Raw genomic sequence first — 25,599 nt, 5'->3', positions numbered from 1 at the left:
TTTCATTCTGTATCAGTTGTATTTCTGTATTTTACATATTTGTGTATTTCTGTGTTGTTACATGTTAGGTAGTATTGGGTACATAATCCTAGAAATAAGTTTAAAAATAAAAGCAGTGCAGCGCTTGGTCTGTAGATCATTCCTCTGTGTGCTTCCCCAGTGTAAAACTTTTCCTGTTGTCTTTGGAAGATTATTTCAGCCTGAAAACACTTGGTTTTGTGGAGTGCATTTTAATTGAAGCCTTTGCTAAAGTATTACCCATTTTCTATTGGCATACCAGTTGCCAAACTTTGTTTCCAGTGAAGTCACTTTTAAGAACAAAAACAACTTCTGCAAAGTTTTACTGATGATTCTATGTACCTTAATATTAAGATTGTACTATAGTAGCAATATTATTATGCCATAGAAATCACAAGACAAATTCTAAGTAAGTTAGAAAACTACTATGAATATATTCTTTTATTAAGATGAATAGGTTTGGCCGGCGCCACGGCTCACTAGGCTAATCCTCGGCCTTGCGGCGCCGGCACACCGGGTTCTAGTCCCAGTCGGGGCGCCGGAATTCTGTCCCGGTTGCCCCTTTTCCAGACCAGCTCTCTGCTGTGGCCAGGGAGTACAGTGGAGGATGGCCCAAGTGCTTGGGAGACCAGGAGAAGTACCTGGCTCCTGCCATCGGAACAGCGCGGTGCTCTGGCCTCAGCTGCCGGCCGTGGCGGCCATTGGAGGGTAAACCAACGGCAAAAGGAAGACCTTTCTCTCTGTCTCTCTCTGTCAACTCTGCCTGTCCAAAAAAAAAAAAAAAAAAAAGATGAATAGGTTTATTGTGAAGAATAAATGTGTGTATGTGTGCATTTATACATGCTTCTGAGTATATATGCATGTATATAAATCTATATCTTCTCTTTTTAATCTCTCAGTTAACTGAACTAAAGGCTGATTTTCAATACCAAGAATCAAACTTGAGAACAAAGATGAACAGCATGGAAAAAGCTCACAAAGAAACTGTGGAGCAACTTCAGGTAAATGATGCTATTTAAAATGTAAATGTTAGGCAAGCAGGACTAAGGTGATAGCATTCAATGACTTGGATTGCTATTGGTATCCATATATTGTCCATATTTGGTTCATTTTCAGTTTTGATTTTGACTTTGTAATATATTATAATCATGTCCCATTAAAAGTTTTTGTTTAAAAACACTTGAAAGGTGATTCAGTACATTAATCCTGAAAAGTGTTTCCTAAATTTTAAATGAACTTTTCAGAGGAGGAGATCATTGGCGTGTGTTCAATTGATTGTTGAACTAAAAAGAAAATATAAAAATCGGATTCATGAAACTAAGGTGAAAGCAACATCTTTCATAGCAATTGCTCTTCTGTTTCTGTCCAGATAATGGGAAAGTAGGTGAGCAAATAAAACCAATTGTTAGCGATCCTGAGCAGGGGACATTTTATTATGCGTATAATTATGTGATCTAACCTGTGAACTGTGGGTTTATAAAGTGCTGAATAGGGCTCTGCTGTACAGCAATAGCTCATCATCTACCTCAATCTCAGGATTATGCAAAATATATTAAGCAGCATTTACATATATATAATATGGAATGGGAAAGTTGAGTGTCACCACAGAAACACCTTATGTCTGCAGAGACATTAACATGGATACAAATTATTAAAGTTTATTCTCACCTAAGTTTCACAGATTTAAGTTAATGTTCTTTGCTCTGATTTACAAATTGTGATATTTGTAGAATTCTTGAGTAACAGTTTTTAAGGTTAACAAGTTTTAAATTTTAAAAGTGTGAAGATGTGGCACATAGACTTTGGACTGATACGAGAGTACAGCTTCAGACAGAAGCAAGGAATTAATACTGTCTTGTTTTATTTTCTAACATCATAACCTCAAGGGGTATTTTGTTCTTACTGCATTTGTGTTTGTCATGCTTCTTTGCAATTAGCTTAGATTGAGGAGGATTTAGGAACCTGCTTGAATTTGAGATACTCATACAAATTGCCTGATCTTAACTTAGAATTTTACTATTACAAAGAATTTTAAGAGGAACCTCACATAGATAGAACCTGGGACACAGCAGGCATTCAAATAATTTATTGAGTGAGCAGTGATTTATGGAAATACCCATTGCCTTCTGAGCTAGGAGATTATGCATATCATATATCAGGCTTGTATGCTAGTACTATTTATAAAAAATTATTTGAGCGGTACAGAGAGAGGTTTCATTTGCTGGTTCACCCCACAAATGCCCACAGTGATTGATGGCACTGTGGAAGCCAGGAGCTCAATCCAGTCCTTTCCCATGTCAGGTAGCAGAAACCCAGTTAATTGAACCTTCACTACTGCCTCTCAGAGTCTGTATCAGCAGGAAGCTAGAGGAAGGAGGTTGACTTGAGCATTGGATCCAGGAACAGCAATATTGGATGCCAGCATCTTTTTTTCCTTCTTTATAAAGATTTATTTATTTATTTGAAACTCAGGGATGGGGTGGGGGGCAGATCTTCATCTGCTGATTCACTCCCCAAATGGCTGCAATGGTCAGAGTTGGGCCAGGCCAAAGCCAGGAGCTTCATCCAGGTCTCCCATGCAGGTGACAGAGGCCCAGCAGTTGGGCCATCTTTGGTTGTTCTTCCCATGCCATTAGCAGGGAGCTAGATCGGAAGTAGAACAGCTGGAACAAGAAATGGTACATATATGAAATGCCGGTGTTGCCGGCAAAAACTTTACCCACTACAACACAACCCTGGCCCCAGATGCCAACACCTTTACCTCTAGGCTAAACACCCGTCCCCTTACTCAGTTTTTAATGCTGAGTGAATACTTGGAACAAAATCTTCCCCTGATAGTCTGTAACTTAATGATGTAACCAAAGCTTGATTTAACATAGAATTTCCACTGTTCAAAAGAGCACCTTGTTTATTGAAATTGGACATTTTCAACATAACTTTGTGCTTTCTTGCTACTTAAATTAACCCTGGCTTATATATTAGGCTCATTTTATAGATAAAGCTGGTGACACAATTAATAAGTAGTTACATAGAAACTTACATCATTTGATTCAGGTTTTGCCATACCTTCACCTGTGCTGGCTTCCACCAGCCCAGGTTATCCAGGTTCTCTGTTTCATCTTTGTTGCCATACCACTTTTGTGTTGCTGCTAGACACAGTCTGTCAGTCTCCCTTTAGCACTAGCATGCTAGTAGTGGTCTCTACTGAGATGAACAAACAGTTAATTCTTTTTCTTTCTGTAATAAGGAATTGAACCATTTATCACAAAATTTATCTTGCTGTAAAAGCTATGAAATACTTTTTAACTCTCAGACCTGGGAATAAACACTGAATATCACAAGAAAAATTATCTGTAATACTCTCCTAAACACCCCAAACACTAATACCAAATTAAAAAAAAAAAAAATCTGCCATTCATTTCATAGGTAAGTAAAAGGGGGAAAGGAACTATTTGCGTGCTTACTGTGTTTCAGTAACTGTTAGGCGAATTGTTTTCTATGTTTGATTAGTTCTTTCAACTCATTTTGAGGTGGGTGGTGGAGTTTGTTTTAGAAATGAGAAGGTATGCTATGAGTTATAAGCAGGTAAGTGGCAGATCCAGGATTTGAAACAGGATCTGTGTAATTCCTAATCCAGATATTCTTCCCTTTAGGCCAGTATTTCTAAACATTTTTAACTTAAGTATTTAAATAAATTCATTGACTTTTATAGGATAGATAATAAAGAAGTAATTTAGGATAAAAAAAATTAATGTATTTAAATATCACATTATATAAAAATTCATTTTAAGGTGCGTCAGTTAGAATAAAACAAACTTGGGCTTGTGTCCCATTAACAACTAACGCATTGTTTATCTTAAAGACTTGTATAATTTATCATAAATTCATTAATGATGTAATCAGTTGCATAAATACGAAATACAGATTGAAAATTAGCTGCTAAAGTATTAGAAACTTTTTTAAAGGTGAAATGTTTGAGTTCTTGTGTTTCATACTTAAAATATGGACACTGTTAACTAAGGAAATTTTGGAGACCGTTTTAATCATTAGGTATATCAGGATAAACATTTTCATGTAAATATACATACAGATCTGATGGAACTTTCTTTGAGTCAAATTTGCAGACAAAGTCTCTTTTATGCCTCTTTGTTTTAAAACTTTCTTAAATTTCCTGTTTATATCCAATGGATCTGTCACATTATAAATTAAATGGTATTTAGCTAACAAAAAGTTTGAGACAACATTGATTAGGAGTGGCAACTTGGTGATAAAGCAATTGATTGTGAGTGTCCTACTTGAGTTCCTTTTACTGCCAAGCATTTTCATTTGATTTCTGCTCACAGATTTTTTAGAATGTTTGACCTTAAAGGGAAAATTTTAAATCTTTTGCTCCTTATGATTTATATACATTTGAAATTGATACTGAATTTGTATTTGAAACTTTGTGTTACCACCTTAGATATTTAATAACCATTAAAGAGAGAAACCCTATTACCATGCAGCTGGACAAAAAAAGTTTGATTTATCCATGTAAGATAGCACTGAAAAAATTTTCATTTTGGAGTTTATGTGTGTTAATTGAGAAGAATTTCATAGGAGGAGGGTGGAGAAGTGGAAATACAAAGCCTTGGAAATGTTAATATTTCATAAACCACTTCAGGGTAGCATACAGAGAAGGCAAGATACTATCAGGCCATACCGAAACTAAAATTAGAGTATAAAATAAAGCACTGAGTTTAAAAAAAAGTCTGTATAGATAACAGAAAATCTTAATATGTGTATGAAAATGGTTTTCAAACCTAAGCCCTAAAATAGCTTTGGATTTTTATTTTAAGACAGTACTGAGTTCCAAACAATTTTCATCACTCCCCATTTTGACTCAGACTTCAGCAGTGATTGATCAATGATACACTTGTATATACAGAGAATCTTTATTATCTGAATTTCTATGGTTAATAAACTATATGGGGTGGGTGGCAAAGGTAGTCAAATTTGAACATAGGACTGGCATTGCCTCGTAGCAAATTAGGCCTCTCTATCTATGATGCCAGCATCCCACATGGGTGCTGGCTCCAGACCCGGCTGCTCTACTTCCGAACCAGCTCCCTGCTCATGCGACTGGCAGGGCAATGGAAAATAGCCCAAATCCTTGGGCCCTCTGCACTCAACGTGGGAGACCTGGAAGAAGCTCCTGGCTTTGGCCTGACCCAACCTCAACTGTTGTAGCCATGAGAAAGCTAATTGGCGGGTGGCAGATTCATATTCATTGATTCATTTTCTTTCTCTTTCCCTCTCTCTCCCCTTCTCTCCCCCTCTCCCCCTCTCTCCCTCTCTCTCCCTCTTTCCCTCTCTCCCTCTCTCCCTCTCTCCCTCTCTCTATCCCTCTCCCCCTCTCTCCCCTTCTCTCCCCTTCTGCTCCATCTGCTCCATCCTCCTCTCCATAACTCTGCCTTTCAGATAAATAAAAAATGAATCTTAAAAAAAATGAAAACTTTAACTGAAGGTTCCTGCATACATATTTCCTCAGTAAACGTCAGGTCCTCATGGCACATATGACTAAAGGACAAGATTAGTAATGGGTGGGATATTTAATAATGAAGTACAGATTCAGTTCAGATATTGTCAAAGTAAAATTTTAAATCTGCAAAAAAAATCAAGTTTTCATAAAATTAAAATAACTATATGAAACTGCTCAGATCACACCAAAGCCAGTGCCAGAAGACTTTATAATATAATCATTTGAAAGATCAAAAATAAGCTCAGAACAGGTGGTTCTAATGGGTGCTTAAAAAAAATTAAGAGTGCTGTTGACAAGGTAATGAAATTTTTTTGCAGAGGTAACCTTTTAAAAGAGCACATGCTGGGAAATATTCCTCCCATATCACCATTTAAGTGGATTCACTTTATTGACTTCTTTTGTAACTATTGTACCTTTGATTAACAGTTTTTAATGCTAATATTTAAAAAGTTGGCTAATAATCTTGAATTTTCTTCCTGTATATCCAGTTTAGATGAACCTAATATACTGATTCTTTCATTAAAGCTGTTAGTGGTTCAGTGAAATCTTTGGTTTTATAGACAAAAAAGGATGCTAATTAAGTGGTAATTCAGCATGACTCAATATTTCAAACTTTTAAAATCTTGAATGTTTTTGTCTCTCACAGGCCAAAAACAGAGAACTACTCAAACAGGTTGCAGCACTGTCAAAGGGTAAAAAATTTGACAAAAGTGGAAGCATACTAACATCTCCTTGAGAAAGTAGTTTGTTTAGTGTTGTTTCTGCTTATAATGTAAATTTGAAAAAAAAATTCTGTGAAGCCCTTAAATTGTGTGTAGTAGAAAAATATTTTTGCACACCAAATGAATTGGTGTGTTTCCTGTTCACTTTTGTAAGGGAACTACAGCATTTTTTAAGTTGTAAAACATTCAAATAAAACTTCAACTGGTTTGAAGTAACTTTTTAATTTTTTGATATCCAGGAAATTTTTTTGCCAGCAATAGTATTAAATAGTTATAAAGGGGTGCATGAGTAGTGCTCTTTATAAAAACAACATGCAATAATAGAGTAAGTATGATTTTAAGATGTCAAAGCAGCAGGGTTTGTTTTTTATTTTTTTCTTTCTGTTTAACACTATGCTGACTTCAGAAAAACAGTTTTCAATATATAAATAAACTTTTAAACAATGGAAATGGTAAACACTGGTTTTCAATAATTGTGTTTTTACTTTGCATCAGTATGAAAATTTAGGAGAAAATCATGGTGCTTTTATTAAATAACTTCAGAGTATATGTAAATATGTTTTTAAAAGTTATTAACATTAGTAACCTAGCATTTTCATTATTGATATAGGAATCAATGTTTAATGTACAGTATCCAGGTACAAATGTGTTTTTGTTTTGTAAAAACTACTGTAGATTTTTACTTACAAGTGCCTTTTTGCCACCTAATGTTTTTATTTATAGGAATGCTGATCTTTTGTACATAGTTTGTTTTAAAATCATGTTTAATAAATGTTTGTATATAAATGCATATATACAGAAGCCTATTTCAAAAATGAATCAAAGTTGCTAGTAATGTGTTTGAGGTTGCATTAAGAACTAACTGATAATGCGTATAGGTTTTAGGTGATTTTGTGGTTTGTTTCTGTGTGAGAAAGGAAGCTCTTGGCCATTAAATTCATTTAATGATGTCAATACTTCCTCCATAGAGAATACTCTGTTCTGATAGAGTAATTTTATTTTTTATGTTACAGCTTCATGTTCATATTTTTATGAGCTACATGTTTTTACTTTATTTTTTTATAAAATTGATGTGTTTCTACAATGATCCATATATCTGCTTTTCCTATGTGTGTGATTGTCTAAGTTAATATTTATGTACACCATACTTAATTTGTAAATTTAATGCAAATCTGGGAAAAACTATAATTTCTGATTATCTTTCGATAAATTAAGATAAATTAAGATTCTGGCACTATTTAAATTGTCTCAAAGTCTTTAAAATTTTCTCTAAAGATAGTATGGGATAGATTATATGAAGTTACTGACTGACTCTGATCTGATCCAGTGGTTTTCTACCTATAATGGAAATGTTCTGCTTAGTTTTAGTTCAGACATTTTTAAAAATAGTGTAAAGAGTGAAAGGGTTCCTTCTCTTTGGAACTTATGGGCAAAGATAATTTGTTTCAACTAAGCTGTTATTAAGTTGATCACTTTTATTTTTAGATAAGCATTGATTATGACTGTTATTAAAGATTGGTTTTCTTACAAACACATGATGATTGTAACAGTTTTTTTTTTTTTAATATGACCGGTGTTTCCATAGATGTTCCTATAGTTGTTCATTATAAAGTGCTACCAAATAATTCTTTGTCCAAATTGGAAACATATCTAGAGCAATTTTTAAGTGATAGTAAAAGATTGAATTGGTCAGATTTTGAAAAATCAAGCCACTTTGTTTTTATAAAATCTTCATGAAACAATCTTCTTAAATTGATTACTTTCAACCATGGTAGATAATGCCTTAACATGGATTTTAATGCAGGATTTGCTAAATTCATAAGATAATCATTACCTTTCTTTAAAATTTCTGATGTTTTATATTCTGGTTTCATAACCATTTGTCAATTCACAGAGTAGTTATTATGGTTTTAAAATAAACTGTGTAATAGTTGTTATACATTGTTGGGGATGCTAGAAGAGAAAGGTGTGCTTCCGCATCCCCACCCCCATGACACACACTTTAAGCTGTCATTAAAATTGAAAAACAATCTATAGAATTGAATTTTGTAAATTCCAAAGCTAAAACCTTTAGGGGCTTCACAGTATTTAGTCCTAATTAAGTACCCTCTCCTTAATCTATGATCTTATTTGATAACTTAAATTTTTTTTTTCCAATTGTATTAACTAGTAATTGAGTCCCAGTCCTGGATCTGTTGTGTATTGACATATGAGCTGATAACCTTTAAATGTGGACCTGTAAGGAGATAACTATGGTGTGCTGTATCGTGCTTTTAGCCTGTTTTCCACAATTAATTAGCATTTAACGGTGAGGGTCATTTAGGCTCAAGTTATTTATCTATTAATAGCCTGTGAATATTGCAGTCCTTTTTAGATTGTATTGGTCTAAATATGCATTCTACAGTGAACCTGTTAAACTGTTCACATGTATAGACTATGAAATACTGTACTTGTACACATCTGACTGTTGACATTTTGTACTTTTTTCTAAATACAATATTTCACAATAAAATTTTTGTCAAAAGCTTTGTATTAGATTCCTATTGCCATAACCCATTGCCACGAGCTTAGTGACTTAAAAACAACAAAAGTTAATTCTTTTTCAGTTCTGGAGGTCAGAAATAGAAACTGTTCCACTGGGTCAGGGTGTTGACAGGGCTGGTTCCTTTTGGAGGCTGTATGGGAGAATCTGTTTCCTTACCTTCTCCAGCTTCTAGAGGGTTACTGCTTGTACCTATGAACTCACTGAGGCTTGCACTGTCTTCAAAGCTAGGAGAGGAAAGTAGCATCTTCATATCTCTGTCTGCTTCTGTTTTCTTCTGGCTTCTCCTTGGTGGTCATATTTCCTATTCATAAGACTCTTATGAGGCCATGATGAGGGCCACTTGGGTGAATAAGATAATTTCTCCAAATTCTTAAAGTAGTCAAATTGGCGAAGTCCCTTTTGTCATATAAGGTAACATTTTCATGGGTTACAAGGATAGGGCATGGACATCTTGGGGAAAATATTTATTGAGTCCACCACAAACTTCATCTACCTTTTCTTCTCTTTCCCCAGTATGAAATCCTAAAACATGGATGGAGAGAAGTAACTCAGGCCAAACAGTAGAAACTCTGTTCATTCAGACCATTTTAGTGCAAAGATGTAAGTCTATCTACTTCAGCTATTATCTCAAAGCAAAAGTTGGGCAAATCAAGCATTATAAAAGTTAAGTTTGGAGAACGTATATAGTATGGTTCTTTAAGGACTTTATAGACTAGGTGGGAAGACAATGTACATGGTGAGAAATCTCAACACTTTCATATTATAAAGTGTAATAAAAAGCTAATAGCTTTAAGCAAGGACAATGTTAAGAATTGTGGCAACAGTCATAAGTCATTAGTTTGTCAGATTTTACCATGTATCAATTTTCTAGCAGGATTGTTTGCCTTGTGTTGCCCCATTTTTGATTCAATACATTTGGAGTAGAGCCCAAGAATTTCATTTCTAAGTTCTTAGATAATGCTCATGCTTCTAGCATACCTTGCGAATCAGTGCTTTAAGAAAAAACAAGAGGGAAAAAGAATAGCTTGAGGAATAATGGCTGGCTGACATTTTGGAAAAAGTACAGGTGTGAACTTAAAAGGTAATTTGGAGTCCCATTTTAATGGCAGTTTGGGCAGGCACCTCTAGATTTTTGAAAAGGAAGTGATGTAGACCAAGTGACTATAGTTTGGCACTGTAGGAAGCATTTTCTCCAATTCTTGTAGCCAAGGAAACAGCAGAAGCCAAATGGTTTGTTTAAGAGTCTTGCAGTCAGTTTGCATCACCAGTGGTAATCAGTTTTGAGGAGGTATGCATATAGTCACATCAGGCATACTTAAGAGGTTGAGGATAATTAGAATCGTTATTTGGAAATGACAGACTTAAGGGTAGGGAAAATTCTCAACCATAACTTGAGAAACAAGGTGCAGAATTTGTTCTTTAATTGACAGGGAGCTGCCCAATGTTTTCCTCATACAAAATGCTGGTGTATCTGCACTTGGAATATTTAGCACTAGTCACCCTTTCTCAAGAAAAATATTCAAGAAGTTCTGTGATTAGAAAGGATTGGAGACTGAATTTTGACTAAAAAAGTAAGACTGGTTTCCAAAATAGAAAAGAAAAGGGCCAACAACCCTATAGAAAATTGGCCCATCTAGGTGAATGAAGATAGTTCATAGGAAGAATGCAAATAATTCTTAACCTCATGAAGTGACAACCTCATAATAAGGAAAATGAAAAAAGTATTGGAGTTAACCATTTCTTGTTTACAAACCAGAAAAATACCACACACTTTGTTGACAAGGTGGGAAAACATAATCTCAGGTATTCCTGATGGTCATTGCAAAATTGTCCCACTAAAGGTAAGTTTTGTTAATAGCTAGCAGAATTATGAATGCATTTATGCTTTGACCCTAGCAATCCAGTTCTAGGAATCTGCCCTAAATATAACACTTACAAAAAATTTTAAGATGTTTGCATAAAGCTTTGGCAAAATTATTTCTAATAGTAAAAATCAGCTAACAGTCAAAATCAAGACTTTGGTAAATAATGATGGTATATTCACCAGGGTAGGACTACATATACATGTTCTGCCTTTTTTTTTTTTTTTTTTCTTTTTATTTTGAAAGAGTTAAGACAGTGAGAGAGAGACAGAGAGAAAGGTCTTGGTCTGTTGGTTCATCCCTCAAATGGCTGCTACAGCTGGCACACTGCGCCGATGCAAAATCAGGAGCCAGGTGCTTCCTCCTGGTCTCCCAAGCGGGTGCAGGGCCCAAGCACTTGGGCCACAGCAGAGAGCTGGACTGGAAGAGGAGCAACCAGGACAGAACCGGCACCCGACCCGGGACTAGAACCCAGGGTGCCGGTGCCGCAGGCGGAGGATTAGTCTAGTGAGCCGTGGCGCTGGCTTTCTGCCTATTTTTTTAAAAATTGAAGGTTTAACCATAATTTTTTTAAAAGATTATTTGAGAGGCAGAATTACAGATAGAAGAGACAGAACGATCTTCAATTTCCTGGTTCACTCCCCAAATGGCCACAATGAGCTGGGCTGATCAGAAGCCAGGAGCTTCTTCCAGATTTCCCACATTGGGTGCAAGGGGCCCAAGCACTTGGGCCATCCTCTGCTGCTTTCCCAGGCCGTAAGCAGAGAACTGGATCAGAAGAGGAGCAGCCAGGACACGAACTGATGCCTCAGGTGGAGGTTTAGCCTACCTACACCACAGTGCTGGCCTCTAACAATTTTAAATGTGGTTGCTACTGAGGAAGAATGAGAGGAAATAGATTAAAGGAAACAGTGTTAGAAACTAGACTTTGAATAAATCATGCTTGTTGATTGACTTTGGGGGTCTTAATAAGTTTCTTTTACAAAACTGTAAAACCACCTCTGAAAAAATAAATTTACTTAAATGTGTAACCAGTTGGTGCCATAACCATTAGAGAAGAACTAAGGTAAAGTGCATTAATTTGTACCTCCCTATGGGCTGTGCTGTAGGGAAAAAGCAAATTGCAAAAAAAATTGTAAACTGTTAACTAATCTTGTTGGTGGCAGTGTTGATATTGTTAGTCTAAGATTGTGAGATAAAATATGGGAGAAGTCAATTAAGTATGTGATATTTTAATTCCATTTGTTGCTTAATATTGAGATTCTTGAGACAAAAGGGATAAAAGTTCAAGTCTGGTCTTATTTAGAATTATAAACCCAGGGTAATTTATTTAAGAAAAAGTTAGACATAGGGCCGGCGCCGTGGCTCAATAGGCTAATCCTCCACCTTGCGGCGCCGGCACACCGGGTTCTAGTCCCGGTTGGGGCGCCGGATTCTGTCCCGGTTGCCCCTCTTCCAGGCCAGCTCTCTGCTATGGCCAGGGAGTGCAGTGGAGGATGGCCCAGGTGCTTGGGCCCTGCACCCCATGGGAGACCAGGAAAAGCACCTGGCTCCTGGCTCCTGCCAGGATCAGCGCGGTGCGCCGGCTGCAGCGGCGGCCATTGGAGGGTGAACCAACGGCAAAAGGAAGACCTTTCTCTCTCTGTCTCTCTCTCTCACTGTCCACTCTGCCTGTCAAAAAAAAAAAAAAAAAAAAAAAAAAAGAAAAAGTTAGACATATTCAGAAAATGTATAAGATAAACCTGCAACATATGAAAAGCACCAAAGCTACCAAGTCCTCTCAAAAGGACTGGTGAGCTAATTGAACATCATCATAGAAAAGAATTGCAATGAATTGAAGTAATGAAAGTGATTTAGTAGTAAATTTAAGATGTTACTGTGTAAAGAGATGAACAGATCATACAAAATCAAAGTGCTAATTGGTCACCACTGGAGGATGCTAGTGAACTACCTCATTATTTTAAAAACATGAATAAAAAGTATTTCTTGTGAAAACTTTAGAACTATACCACTGGGTAATTAAGTAGTAAATGAGGTGTTTCTTTTTAAAACAGCATTTCACTTAGAAAAAAAGAATGACAAAATTACAATGCATTATTTTGCAATTTCTAATGGAGATAAGTATTGGCCAATAAACAGCTACTAAAAGTACATGAAGAGACTTTTTAAAGATTATTTGAAAGAGCTGCAAAAGAGAGAGGGAGAGACAGAGCAAGATCTTCCATCTATCTGCGCCTCACTCCCCAGATGATCCAACCAGGCCGAAGCCAGGAATCGGGAGTTTCTTCCAGGTCTCCCATGTGGTTGTGGGGGCCCCTGCTTTTCCCAGGCTATTAGAAGAGAGTTGGTTCAGAAGTGGAGCAGCTCAGACCTATAAGGGATGCTGGTGTCGCAGGTAGTGGCTTTATCTGCTAGGCCACAATGTTGGCCTGTATGAGGAGGCATTCTTAATCAAGTGCTTTCTGGTGGGGGAATACACTGCTACCTATGAAGTAGTTTTGCCAAGAAGAGTCAAACTTTTATCTGGTCAAACATCCAATCATTAACAGGAAGTAGAGACGACTGAAGATCATGGAGATCAACAGCAAAAGGATACAGTTGCTTAAATCAAACTCAAAAATCTGTCAAGGTAACAGCTCAGCTGCTTCAGGAAGTTGTAAGGGGGGAATAAAAGGAATGTGGAGAGAATCTAGAATAAGAGATATTTAAGGACTAACTGATCACAATGTGTAGAATTGGTTTGGAACTTAAACTGTAAACATTTTTTAGCTGGAAATTGGAACACAGGTTCTGCAGTGATATTAAGGAATTACTGCAATATTGTCAGATATGATAATAGTTTTGTGGCTATATTTAATATTTTAAGGGTCCTTTTATAGACACCAAGATATAATGAGATTGTATGGTTTAATATTACAGGAGGAGATAAATGTGAATATAAATGAAACAGGAATGTGAGCTGTTAATTTTGAAAGTGAGTGGTGTGATTCACTGTCCTATGCCATACTATACTGTGTTTGTGTGAGTTTCAGGTTTTTTGTGATGAAAAGTAATCCCACCATCACCATTGAGAAACTACCCTCACTCTAAACAGTACATATTCACTGACAAAAATATGGAAAGTATGGGGGAAAAAAGAAGTAAGAAAAAAAGGCCACTTAGATTGCTTCTACCTAGGGATATTCATGTTTCTGTTTTTTTTTTTTTTTAATTTTTCTTTCAACATTATCTTTGAGAAACATTTATTATCCTGCCACAATGTAATTTTGTTTCCTGTTTCCGTGTTTTCTCTCTCTTACTGTCCTTCCCAACAAAAGCAATCACTACATTAAAAAACAAAACTATTTGTAATCTTAGCCTAATATTTACAGCCATTATTTATTTAGCCTACTATTAGCCTAATATTTGCATCTATTATTTTTGGAGTCTCAGTTGCAAATCCAGTTCTACTGTTTGCTAGCTAGAAGTCTTGGGGTGTGTGTGTGTGTATATATATATATATATATATTTTTTTTTTTTTTTGACAGGCAGAGTGGACAGTGAGAGAGAGACAGAGAAAGGTCTTCCTTTGCCCTTGGTTCACCCTCCAATGGCCGCTGCGGCCGGCGCACTGCGCTGATCCGATGGCAGGAGCCAGGTACTTATCCTGGTCTCCCATGGGGTGCAGGGCTCAAGTACTTGGGCCACCCTCCACTGCACTCCCTGGCCACAGCAGAGAGCTGGCCTGGAAGAGGGGCAACCGGGACAGAGTCCGGCGCCCCGACCGGGACTAGAACCCGGTGTGGGGGCGCCGCAAGGCGGAGGATTAGCCTAGTGAGCCGTGGTGCCAGCCTTTGGGGTATACTTTTTTAATGTTTTAGTTTTGGTTTCTTCATTGGTGTAATTTATAGAGTTGCTTATAAGCATTACTTCAGGTAAACTATTAAATACAAAGCACTTTACATAATCTAATGCGCAGATTTATAGTAAGGTAATGTTTTATTTAATAATAAAAAATGTAAAGGTTATGTGTGGGCTGTGTCTTTCCCCCCTTGCAAGTATGGCTCTTGATGCATTTGATGTCCATAGAATATTAGGATTGGTTATTGTAGTTTTCAACCATGGGACCAATTTTGTTTTTATTATTATTACTACTTATTATTCTTGGGGTCAGTATCTACTGGAATATCAGGAACTCATATAGGCTGAGCAATTCAGGTTTTGTTGGAATCCCAATACATGAAACAAATAAAAACCTGACATATGTTGAAGTTAAGGCAAGTATGAGTTATCTCCTGTGTCAATTTAAATAGCATCTGGCTGGAGAATCAAAGTTGGAATTTATTCAGCAAGTCTTAAATGAAGATTTAAACCCAGAAGCATTATGAGTTGACTGTTTTGTAAGCCTTGCTTGGTTTCAGGTTTTAAGCTTTTTCTCATGGGGTGAGTAATGCATTCAATCAGGTTTAAATAAGACAGATTTATGTGTGGTTGTCAATCATGAAAAATCAAAGGAGACCTGGTGATACAGACTTGGTTATTTAAGGGGATTCCCACCTTAACACCCTTTCCCCCCATATCTACACTGTGTTATTGGTATATAGAGAGAGCTAAACCAGAGTTCTTAATCATTTAGACAACGGATTCCTTAGTCATTTTTGCTATAGTGGCCCTAAGATGTAAAACTTGCTCCCTCTTAAGGTACAGCAGATATTTCTGGATCTCAGCATTTGTTGAAAAGGCAGAATGTGTGAAACTGACTGCAGTGTGTCTTCACAGTCCAGGTAGGGTCCCAGATGTTTTAGGCCCCCATAGTCACCATTGCCACTCTTAAGTCTGCACTTGTTGGTTGGTTGGTTGGTTGGTTGATTTGAAAGGCAGAGAGAAAGAGAAGGAGAGAATTGTCTTTTACCCACTGGTTCACTCCCCAAATGCTCACAGTAGCTTGCCAGCCTGTAGCCAGTAGCCTGAAACTCACTTTGGGTCCACAAGATGGATGTCAGGGATTTACATACCTGAGTCATTATTACCTGCTGGTCCCGGGGTGAGCATTAATAGGAAGCTGGATTGGAATAGAGCAGAGACTCCAGCTGAGGGATTCTGCCATGGGATTTGAACATTCTAGTTGGATGTCTTAACTGCTGTGCCAAATACCCCAACCACTCCAAGACCACACTTTCTTTTTTTTTAAGATTGATTTTATTTATTTGAACGACAGAGTTACAGAGAGGTAGAGACAGAGAGAGGTCTTCTATCTGCTGGTTTACTCCCTAAATGACTGCAATGGTTGGAGTTGAGCTGATCCAAATCCAGGAGCCAGTAGCTTCTTCTGTGTCTCCCACATGGGTACATTCAGACCTTATCACCTATTCTAATCAAAACACTAAAATGGTTTTACATTTCAGCTCTTACAGAGACCTAAAAGACCTTGAATTTAAGGCAGGATTTCATACTGAATTGTAGCTTATCTGACCCATTAGTGAAGCAGCTAATCTTTCTTCTCTAATTCTGTAAATCCTAAATTCTAAGATTTCATCCTTTTTCTTAAAATTCCTACTTCATTCCACTAGGGGGAGAGTTTCACTACTAAATAATCTCAGGAAGCATTTTCATTTTTTGTGCAGTGTTAGATGGTTTTGTTACATATGGTAACCCCTTTTCAGAAGCAGTTGATTTTTACAGTTCCAGTGTATACCTTTTTTTTCTAATTCAGTTGAGGGATTAGCTCAAAAAAGTGAATTTTAAAATGTAATTTTGTGTTTGGATGGATTGTTTTTTAATTCTGAAGTCTATTTTACAAAGAATTGCCTTAAAATTGTATTCAATTTGTGTACACACTTCTTTCCTTCTAAAGCTACTCCTACTGATGCACTGGTACATTTATTTGCCCCTCCTTCATTTACCAGGAAGGGAGCTCCTGCACTCCATCTACTATGGGTTAGGAGATTTATAATCTTAAGTCAGAAGCCCACTGTCTCCAACTAAGTCATTGTCTACTAGAGAGACTTGACATGGACACTACATTATGGACCTTTTCTATGTCGATGCACCTTGGAGGCTTGGAGTTGTACAGCACACCACATGTTCTGCCATACATAATGACCTAGGTTAGGAGGAACCACAGGGGCTGGAAGTGGTGTGGTTGGAATCAAGGCATTGCATGTATTGGGTGCTGCCTAAATGATCATTTCTTTCTATATTTTCCTCACTTTTGCACAATTCTTATGACATGGATTTTCCTTTAAGGGGATTATTAGGTCTCCCCTACTTACTATTCTTGGGGCAGTATCTACTGGAATATCAGGAACTCATATAGGCTGAGCAACTCAGCTTTTGTTGGGAACCTCTTTGTATATTTTTAGTACAGCTAGAAAAATTGTTTTTCTCTTGCCCATGTGCCGGGCAACCAAACTGCTTCTAGCCAGGAAAAAGTCTGTGAATTTTCTTTGTTGGATTCATAGAGAAACTTTTTTTTTTTTTTTTTTGAGTGAATGGCTGATACTATTGAGGCACTGGGTCAAATAGTTTACATGCATTAACATTCTAAATAGTAAACCTGGAATGTTGCACCTTATTCAGTGTACATGTCAAAAATTTCCTGAATAGTAATGAATGAAACTTGAAATAGTTATGGGAGGAATGGTGTGAGGCAGTAACCCAAGAAACCTAGGAAGCAGCTGAAGGAAAGGTGGGATATTTGGAAAAGTGGAGCTCAAATACAAATGAATAAACCTCAGAAGTCAACATAATTACTACATCCCACTTTTATTTGTGTTGAAATGACTTTCTGCAAGTCTGAGATTGTGACATAACCATCGTTCAGCTGGGTACTTTTTATAGTCAAAACTAATGGTAAATATATAAATATATAGTATGCAGTAGTAGTACATGTCATAGATAATTAAATCTGCATTATTATTTGCATCATTGTTCTATAGTATATATTTTATCAACATAAGCTGATGGTTTTTAAATGCCCTCAATAATTCAGGCACTTCTAGATATCGTTTCTAAGTACCTCTCGAGGAATGCAAATCACCTTGTAAGTTTCTGCAACATAGCATCAGGGAACAAACAAGCCACAAGGCAGGTTTCTGATGTCATCAATTTCCTGCTTCTGTGGTTACCAGCATGGCCCACAATTCCTGATCATCTGCTGTCAGTGAGGTGATCGTCTTCCTAGCCTATAAATATCTGAGTAGGTGTATAGAATAGAGGGAAAAAAGGACTTTTGTCGATATTTAGTCTTTCCTTTGGGTAAAGACACAATTCTTAAACTCCTCACCAACATCCAGGACCTAAAATGGTGGACAGTGGTGCCTAGAAGATTATTTGGAGAGCGCCACATTGTAAATTCTTCCACTTCACCCAATAATATAGATTGAGGGTTTTTCTTCCAACAGAAGAGAAGATCTTCCTTGTATTAGGATAACATGTCCAACTGCCTTGGAAAATCTAAACCCTGATGGGAAGGGCTGACCAACTTCTCCCATGGCACAAACAAAGGAAATGCTGTTGCATCAAGATTGTCTTCCATCCTCAGAGATGAATGGGCACAGGGTGTGTGAGTGGTGTTTCCAGTGATAGGAGATGTGATAGTGTCAGCTTAGAGTTGTTGAAGTTTTGCCCAGAAGGATTACTTTGGGTGGGTGAGAGATGAGCAGTGAGTTAATTCCAGAAGAAAACCTTTATTGAACTGTAAAAAACAAAACAAAACAAACAAAAAAAAAACACCAGCTTTTCAGGGACCAGTGAGTCACAAAAATGTCTTGCCCTTGTTGTGGAAGTACAAAATTCCCAATGGCTTGGAGATGTCGAAAGAACTTGCAAAAGCATCCAAATTTGCCACAGCCAGTCCTCTTAGAAGAGAAGGAATCAACTGCAACATTTACCACATCCATAGGGGAAAGCCATTTTGTAGTAGTACTTTCTTTTAATTCTATCTTTTGTGCACTTTATGAAGTGTGCTGATATTTAAAAATACGCATTTGAGCTTACTTGAATGAGGTAGATAATGGAAAACCTAGAACCCCTGGAGTGAGAAAAATCGATGGTATCATATCTTCATGATAAAGTAGGAAAATATAGGTGTTCTGTAAGCACAGGAAAGGGAAGATAGCCTTTTGTGAAATGAAAAAGTGTGGAACTTTGAAAATATCATGGAAAAGCTGTGCTAAAAACAGCTCGATCAAACAAGTAATAAGAAGATGGAAAAAAGCTATATTTTGAGAGTAACTATGGGAAGAAAAACATGTCAACTAATATGGAGTAGCTGGAGAAAAAGGGAAGGCAAAAACAAGGATTGTGGTATAACAGTCTAGCATGAATATTGTTGCATTTATACATATATACAAAATTAGGTGGATCTATATTTTTGAAAATGGACTAATGTTCAGAGCTTTTTTTAAGATTTATTTATTTTACTTGAAAGTCACAGTTACACAGAGAGAGAGAGAGGTCATCCATCTGCTGGTTCACTCCCCAAATGGCTGCAAGGGCTGGAGCTGTGCCGATCCGAAGTCAGGAGCCAGGAGTTTCTTCCGGGTCTCCCACATGGGTGCAGGGGCCCATGAACTTGGGCCATCTTCTGCTGCTTTCCCAGGCCAAGGCAGAGAGCTGGATAGGAAGTGGAGCAGCTAGGATTCAAATGGGTGCCCATATGGGATGCGGGCACTGCAGGTGGTGGCTTTAGCTGCTATGCCACAGTGCTGGTCCCTGGGGCTTTGTATTTTTAGACAAAATACCTCTGCTTTATGTAAGTAAAGATAATTGTACAATTAAAATAACAATAGTAATAATCATAAATTTCAGCAAGTATATATAATGTGAAAGTAGAATAATAGCTCATGCATTCCTTTTTTTTTTTTTTTTTTTTTTTTGACAGATAGAGTTAATCAGTGAGACAGAGAGAAAGGTCTTCCTTCCGTTGGTTCACCCCGCAAATAGCCACTACGGCTGGAGCTATGCTGATCCACAGCCAGGAGCCAGGTGCTTCCTCCTCGTCTCCCATGCAGGTGCAGGGGCCCAAGCACTTGGGCCATCCTCCACTGCCCTCCCAGGCCACAGCAGAGAGCTGGACTGGAAGAGGAGCAACCGGGACTAGAACCCAGCGCCCATATGGGATGCTGGCACCGCAGGTGGAGGATTAACCAAGTGAGCCACAGCGCCAGTCTCAGCTCATGCATTCTGAATTGCCAGGAAAAGAGTAATTCAGGAGAGTAATTTCTCCTGATCACTAAAGCTTAAAAACTTAAATGATTTTTTGAGGAAAAGTTTCCAAAAAACCATAACATTTTCTGGCATTCTTATCTGGTAACTGCTGGAAAGAATTTATTTTTTCCTTAACTCAAGGACAAACACCAGACATCAGACTTCAGAGAAGGTTGTATACAGAAATCACAAAAGGTGATTGGTATATGTAGAAACTTCTACTTAGATCCTAGTTCAAACTCAGACTCTGCCATTTTCTGGCTGAATTACACTGGGCAAGTTACCTAACCTCTGTGAGCCTCAGTTTTCTCATTGTTAATATGGAGGTAAATGACATGGTTGTGTAGGGAGCTGGCGTTGTGGCATAGTGCAATGCCAGCATCCCTCATTGGTGCTTATTTGAGGCAGCTGCTCTTCTTCTCATCCAGCTCCCTGTTAATGGTCTGGAAAAATCAGTGGAAGATGGTCCAAGTGTTGAGTCATGAGAGCCTCGGATGAAGCTTCTGACTGCTGTCTTCAGCCTGGCCCAGTGCTGGCCATTGTGGCCATCTGGGGAGTAAATCAGTGGATGAACGATCTCTCCCTCTCTGTGTGTAACTCTGACTTTCCAAATAAATAAATCCTTAAAAATGAATAAACATGGCTTGTGCCGCAGCTCACTAGGCTACTCCTCTGCCTGCGGTGCCGGCACACCGGGTTCTAGTCCCGGTCGGGGCGCCAGATTCTGTCCTGGTTGCTCCTCTTCCAGGCCAGCTCTCTGCTGTGGCCAGGGAGTGCAGTGGAGGACGGCCCAAGTCCTTGGGCCCTGCACCTGCATGGGAGACCAGGAGAAGCACCTGGCTCCTGGCTTCGGATCAGCGTGGTGCGCCGGCCGCAACGCGCCATTGGGGGATGAACCAACGGAAAAAGGAAGACCTTTCTCTCTGTCTCTGTCTCTCTGTCTCACACTGTCCACTTTGCCTGTCAAAAATAAATAAACAAGGCATGATAATCCCATAGCTTGTACAAGGTAAGTGCTCAGTATATTGGCTGTTGTTATTTCCTGTAAAGACAAATGTATGGCCGAATAGGAAAGGACACTGCTGTAGCTAAAAGTTCTTGATATCATTACTTTTTAATTATTTGTCTCTTTCAAATAAAGAAGAGGGTTATCTTTGAGCTGAGCTTTCACTACACTTGAATCAAACTCTTGTGTTATAGGTAAACAAATGGGAGATGTGGAGCCAAACAAACCTTGGAAAGAATTGCTTTTTTCACTTTAGCTTCTTCTTTTTAAAGTGTCATAGTAATACTGCTGTAACTGTCAATCCCCAGGACTGTGAGGATCAAATAAGATCATGTTTATAAAAGTTGCTTTCCTATATTTGCATTTTGAAAACAATTTTGCTGTGCTAATAAGTAGCATGAGTTTTCTGGCCATCAGTACAAGTGCTTTTTCTTTTTGTATTTTTAATATCCAAACCAACCATCCAATAGATATAATTCAGTAAACATGGGAAAATTATCATGGATATGACTGAAACATCCAGACTTGGAAAAATCTGCCATGAGCCAAATTATTTTATGATAATTTTGTTGAGGTCATGGAATCTTGTGGCCCCCTGTAGAGGGGAAAGGATTTCTCTTGCAGGAAATGGAAATTCTAACCATCCATTACCGGGAGATGGTGTCCTAAAGTCTAGGAGAGGGAAGTGTCCTGGGTAAGTTGAGGCTAATCTCAGAGAACAGAGGAGGCCTGGAGCACTGAAAACAAATCACTGCTTTCTCTTAGCAGAGACAGGAGTGGCAGTAATGGCAGGGGGAGCCATGAAGTCCCAGGAGCTGCTGTTTCAGTTCCACTCAATCCAAAGAAATAAGACAGAATCCAACAGATACAAGAAAATACCTCCCGAGAGACAAGATTTCTTGCTAAAGTGATCCAACAGAAGCCAGTGGGGAGATGGTCGTCACTCACACTGGTCAGCCTCCTCATTCCTGTTGCAGATGCCTCATTAGCTCTCACATGTAGGTTTTCATGCTTTGCTCCATGTAAATAAAACATTCAATTAATTTTTTTAAAGGACTTATTTGAAAGAATTACAGAGAGAGAGGAAGAGAAAGAGATATCTTCCACCCAATGGCTCACTCTTTAAATGGTTGTAATGGCCAGGGCTGGGGCAGGCCAAAGCCAGGAGCCAAGAACTTGATCCCAAGTCTCCCACATGGGTGTAGGGACCCCAACACTTTGGCCATCTTCTGCTACTTTTCCCACATCATTAACAAAGACCTGGAGCAGAAGTGGAGTAGCTGGGACACAACATCAGCCCCTCACTTAAATATTTTTAATACTTAGAGAAGAAGTAAGATGTAAACTCATAACAAATATTATTTATTTTTAAAGGTTTATTATTTGAAAGGCAGAGTGACAAATATAGAGAGGCAGATTTTCCATCCACTGGATTACTCCCAAGTTGGCTGCAACAGCCTGAGCTGGGTTAGGTTGAAGCCAGGAACCAGGAAGGAACCCCATCTCAGTCTCTCCTGTGGGTCAAAGGGTGCCAAGCACTTGGGTCATCTTCTGTTGTCTTCAAAGGTGCATTAGCAGGAAGGTGGATTGGAAGCAAGACTTGAACCAGCACTCTGATATGGATATCATATTGGAAGCAGCAGCTTAACCTGCTGTGCTATGGTGCTGGCCCCTGTATCAAATTTTAACATATGGTAGATTCTATGAATTAGGATTATGACTTCAAGTAATAGAAACCAAGCCTAAATATCTGAAGCAAAAATGGAGACTTATTTGAAGGGCTCAGGACTCAAAGATCGAGGGCATGAATACAACCAGGTCCCAGGAAAGAACCAAAACCTTTCACCAATGGTCAATAGGACTGTTTCTCACCTTTTTTTGTGTGTTTCTTCTCTCTTTTCTTTGAAGATTTGCCTTCTATGCTCCTCAAGTGTTTCGGCTAAAAATATGACCACAACACAATGCCTGGGTCTGTATAGGTAGTTCTCCCCTAACTTCATATCTGTGGGGTATATTCCAGGACTTTAGTAGATGTCTGAAACTGAGGATAGTACCAAGCCCTATATATTGTTCCTTTTTTAAATTTTTTTGTATACATTAATGGTAAAGTACTTTTGTATACACCTATGATAAAGTTTATAAATTAGACACAGTCATACACAACAATTTATCAGATCTTAGCAACCTCAGTATACATTTTTCCTCCTTAGGTCAAGAGCTTTCACCTTTTCACTTAAAGGAGGTACTTTACAGCTTTTCTTTGGCTATCCAAATCACCAACATCACTATGCTTTTGCTTTGGACCATTATTGAATAAAATAACTGTTACTTGAATACAAATGTTGGGATAATGTGACAGTCAACCTGATAACTAAGAAGGTAGCGCGCACTGTGGGTACACTGGACAAAGGGATGATTTGAATCATGTCCCAGGAGGAACAGAATGAAAAGGTTGCAAGGTTGCATCATGCTATTCCGAATGGCACAGAACTTAAAGCTTAATAATTTACTTCTGGAATATTCCATTTAATCTTTTTGAACCATGGTTGGCCATGAATAATTGAAACTGCAGGAAATAAAAAGCAGGATAAAGGAGGACTCTGTGCCTCTAGAAACTGATTCAACTTTCAGTCCCAATGTCAGATGCTTAGGAGAGGGAAACCAGTTGAATAACTTGAGCCAAGTGAACTAGAGATGTAATCCTCTGTAACCAGAGCAACAGAATCATACAGTGTAGACATGGCTACCAGGATTGTAGGCCCAGGATCTGTATGATGCTGTAGGGCAATGCTGGGACATCTGTGATAGGGACCTCAAGTTATGTGTTGACTTGTGATATCTGGTTTAACTTGCTTTTGAACAAACCTGGGAATAAAATTTTTATATTGGTGCTTTAAAAAATGTTTCATATGGAAGGATTATAGCTTTACTCAGTGTTACTTAAATTTGGATTGATACATGTGTCCTCTCATAAAGTTGTATTAGCAAAAATATGTAGCAACCCACAGATTCTGTGCTCAATTAACTGTTAGTCAATATTCAGATGCTTCCACTGGATACATGACATTTTCCTGGAGAAATGGCCAGTTTTGAGAAATATGGCAAGATCCTGTGGTCAAATTATATTATAAGCATTTGTGAGTTTGTGGTGCTGTCTGATCTTAATAAGCTGAACAAGCCTAATTTTATAATGCGGTTTTCCATCATTTTCCAGCTTATAAATGCAGATAAATCACTAAGTCTGAAATCTATATGCAAAGCAAAGTAAACATAACCATTTGAAAACTGCCTCAGTACAGCAAAGTAATGGCGAGACTCAGGTTTTGCATTCTTCTGAGTTCTACAGCAGCTCCCCCCTTACTAGTTGTCCACTCTTGGGCATATTACCCAACTTTTCTGTAACTCAGTTTCCCAAAATACGAACTGGGAGTAGTATGACTTTTGTAAGATTATTGTGAAGATTAAATGGGACAACACTTACAATGTTGACAACATTGTTTGGCGTAACAATAAATGTTCACTACAACTCATTTATGATCGTTATCAACACTGACTTCAGTGGGTATTACCATTAAAGTTAGCCACCTTTGGCTCAGGCAATTTGGGACATGCACAGAGCTGGAACTCCCCCTGTTTTTTGTTGTTGTTGTTGTTTTGTTTGTTTGTTTGTTTTTGGTTTTGGTTTTTTTTTTGTTTTTTTTTTTTTTTTTTTTTTTTTTTGCTCATCCACTAGTGTAACATCATCTGCCTCTAAGGGAAATTTACCAATTACTTTTGTACATTGATGTCTGCCTTCCATTCTCAGCTCTTACATGAATTTCTGCCCCTTTCTGCTTACTGTCATTTTATTACATCTACTAGGAAGAAGGGGAAGTGTGGGTTCTCCAGTTATATCTTGCATAGAGGTCTTTCTGAGATTTTAAAAGACATTGTTGGCTATCTCATAATGCTTAAGGAATTGCACCATCTACTCCAAATTTGAAAACTTACCAATGACAAAGTGAGAATACCGTTAGATATTGTTAATGAGTGAACTGAATGAAAAATTCCTTTTTTAATCTTTTGAATCAACTACATGAGTTGAAGAGTTTTATAAAAGTACTAGGCAGTTTGTTAAAACATTCCCATTTGCTGAGGGAGAATGTGTGGTGCAGTGGATAAAATGCCACTTGGATGATTACATCCCATATTGGAGTACTTTGAACAAATCCCTGATCAACCTCTGATTCTAGCTTCCTGCTAGTGTGCACTCTAAGTGGCAGCATGTGATAGTTCTAGTACTTGGGTCTCTGGCACCCATGTAAGAGACCTGGATTGAATTCTGGGCTTCTGACTTTGACCTGGCCCAGCCCAGGCTATTGTGGACATTTAAGTAGTGAGTCAGGGAATGAAAGATCTTTATCTCTGTGGCTGTCAATCTCTGTCTCTCTGCCTTTCAGATTAAATGAAAATAAATAAAAACAAAACAACACAACAGAAATAAATAGAGACTGAGGAGTATATAATACAGCAATTGCAACCAGTGATTTCTATCACCCTTGATTTTTGCCTAAGTGAAATCTCCATTGTTCATTATTGATTTTATTAATGTCACTTTTTATGGAACTAGGTGTATTTACTGCATTAGTGTCTAGCCTGCTTTTTTGAAGATCTCCCTAAAGTGAAAGAAAATAGGAATATAAATGGGCAAAAGAGTTTTACACATTTTTGGAAGGCACAAGGTGCTTGGAGAAATGATA

The 25,599-nt window shown here is 37.9% G+C and overlaps 1 protein-coding gene across 50 annotated transcripts in view; it reads left to right on the top strand.

Annotated features, from left to right (window-relative positions):
- FAM76B (family with sequence similarity 76 member B) overlaps positions 1 to 25,599 on the top strand; it is a 330,098-nt gene that overhangs the window by 12,815 nt on the left and 291,684 nt on the right. For 20 of the 50 annotated variants that reach the window (XR_011390208.1, XR_011390214.1, XR_011390207.1 and 17 more), the window contains exons 9-14: positions 918 to 1,019; positions 6,183 to 6,228; positions 8,429 to 8,566; positions 9,317 to 9,403; positions 13,585 to 13,639; positions 15,346 to 15,428. Coding sequence is in view for 6 of the 50 variants with exons in the window: in XM_051820436.2 (XP_051676396.1) it covers positions 918 to 1,019; positions 6,183 to 6,228; positions 8,429 to 8,508 (228 nt within the window). In the remaining 44 variants the exon portion in view is untranslated. Of the gene's footprint in view, positions 1 to 917; positions 1,020 to 6,182; positions 8,783 to 9,316; positions 12,006 to 12,719; positions 12,917 to 13,584; positions 13,640 to 15,345; positions 15,429 to 21,625; positions 25,335 to 25,599 lie in introns of those variants that run through there. The other 30 variants (XR_011390209.1, XR_011390218.1, XR_011390216.1 and 27 more) reach the window with 18 other exon arrangements.

The sequence above is a fragment of the Oryctolagus cuniculus genome, chromosome 1 (genome assembly GCF_964237555.1).
Source record: "Oryctolagus cuniculus chromosome 1, mOryCun1.1, whole genome shotgun sequence".
Lineage (NCBI taxonomy): Eukaryota > Metazoa > Chordata > Mammalia > Lagomorpha > Leporidae > Oryctolagus > Oryctolagus cuniculus.
The sequence above is the reverse complement of the archived record's forward strand: the minus strand, read 5'-3'. Positions and strand labels throughout refer to the sequence as shown.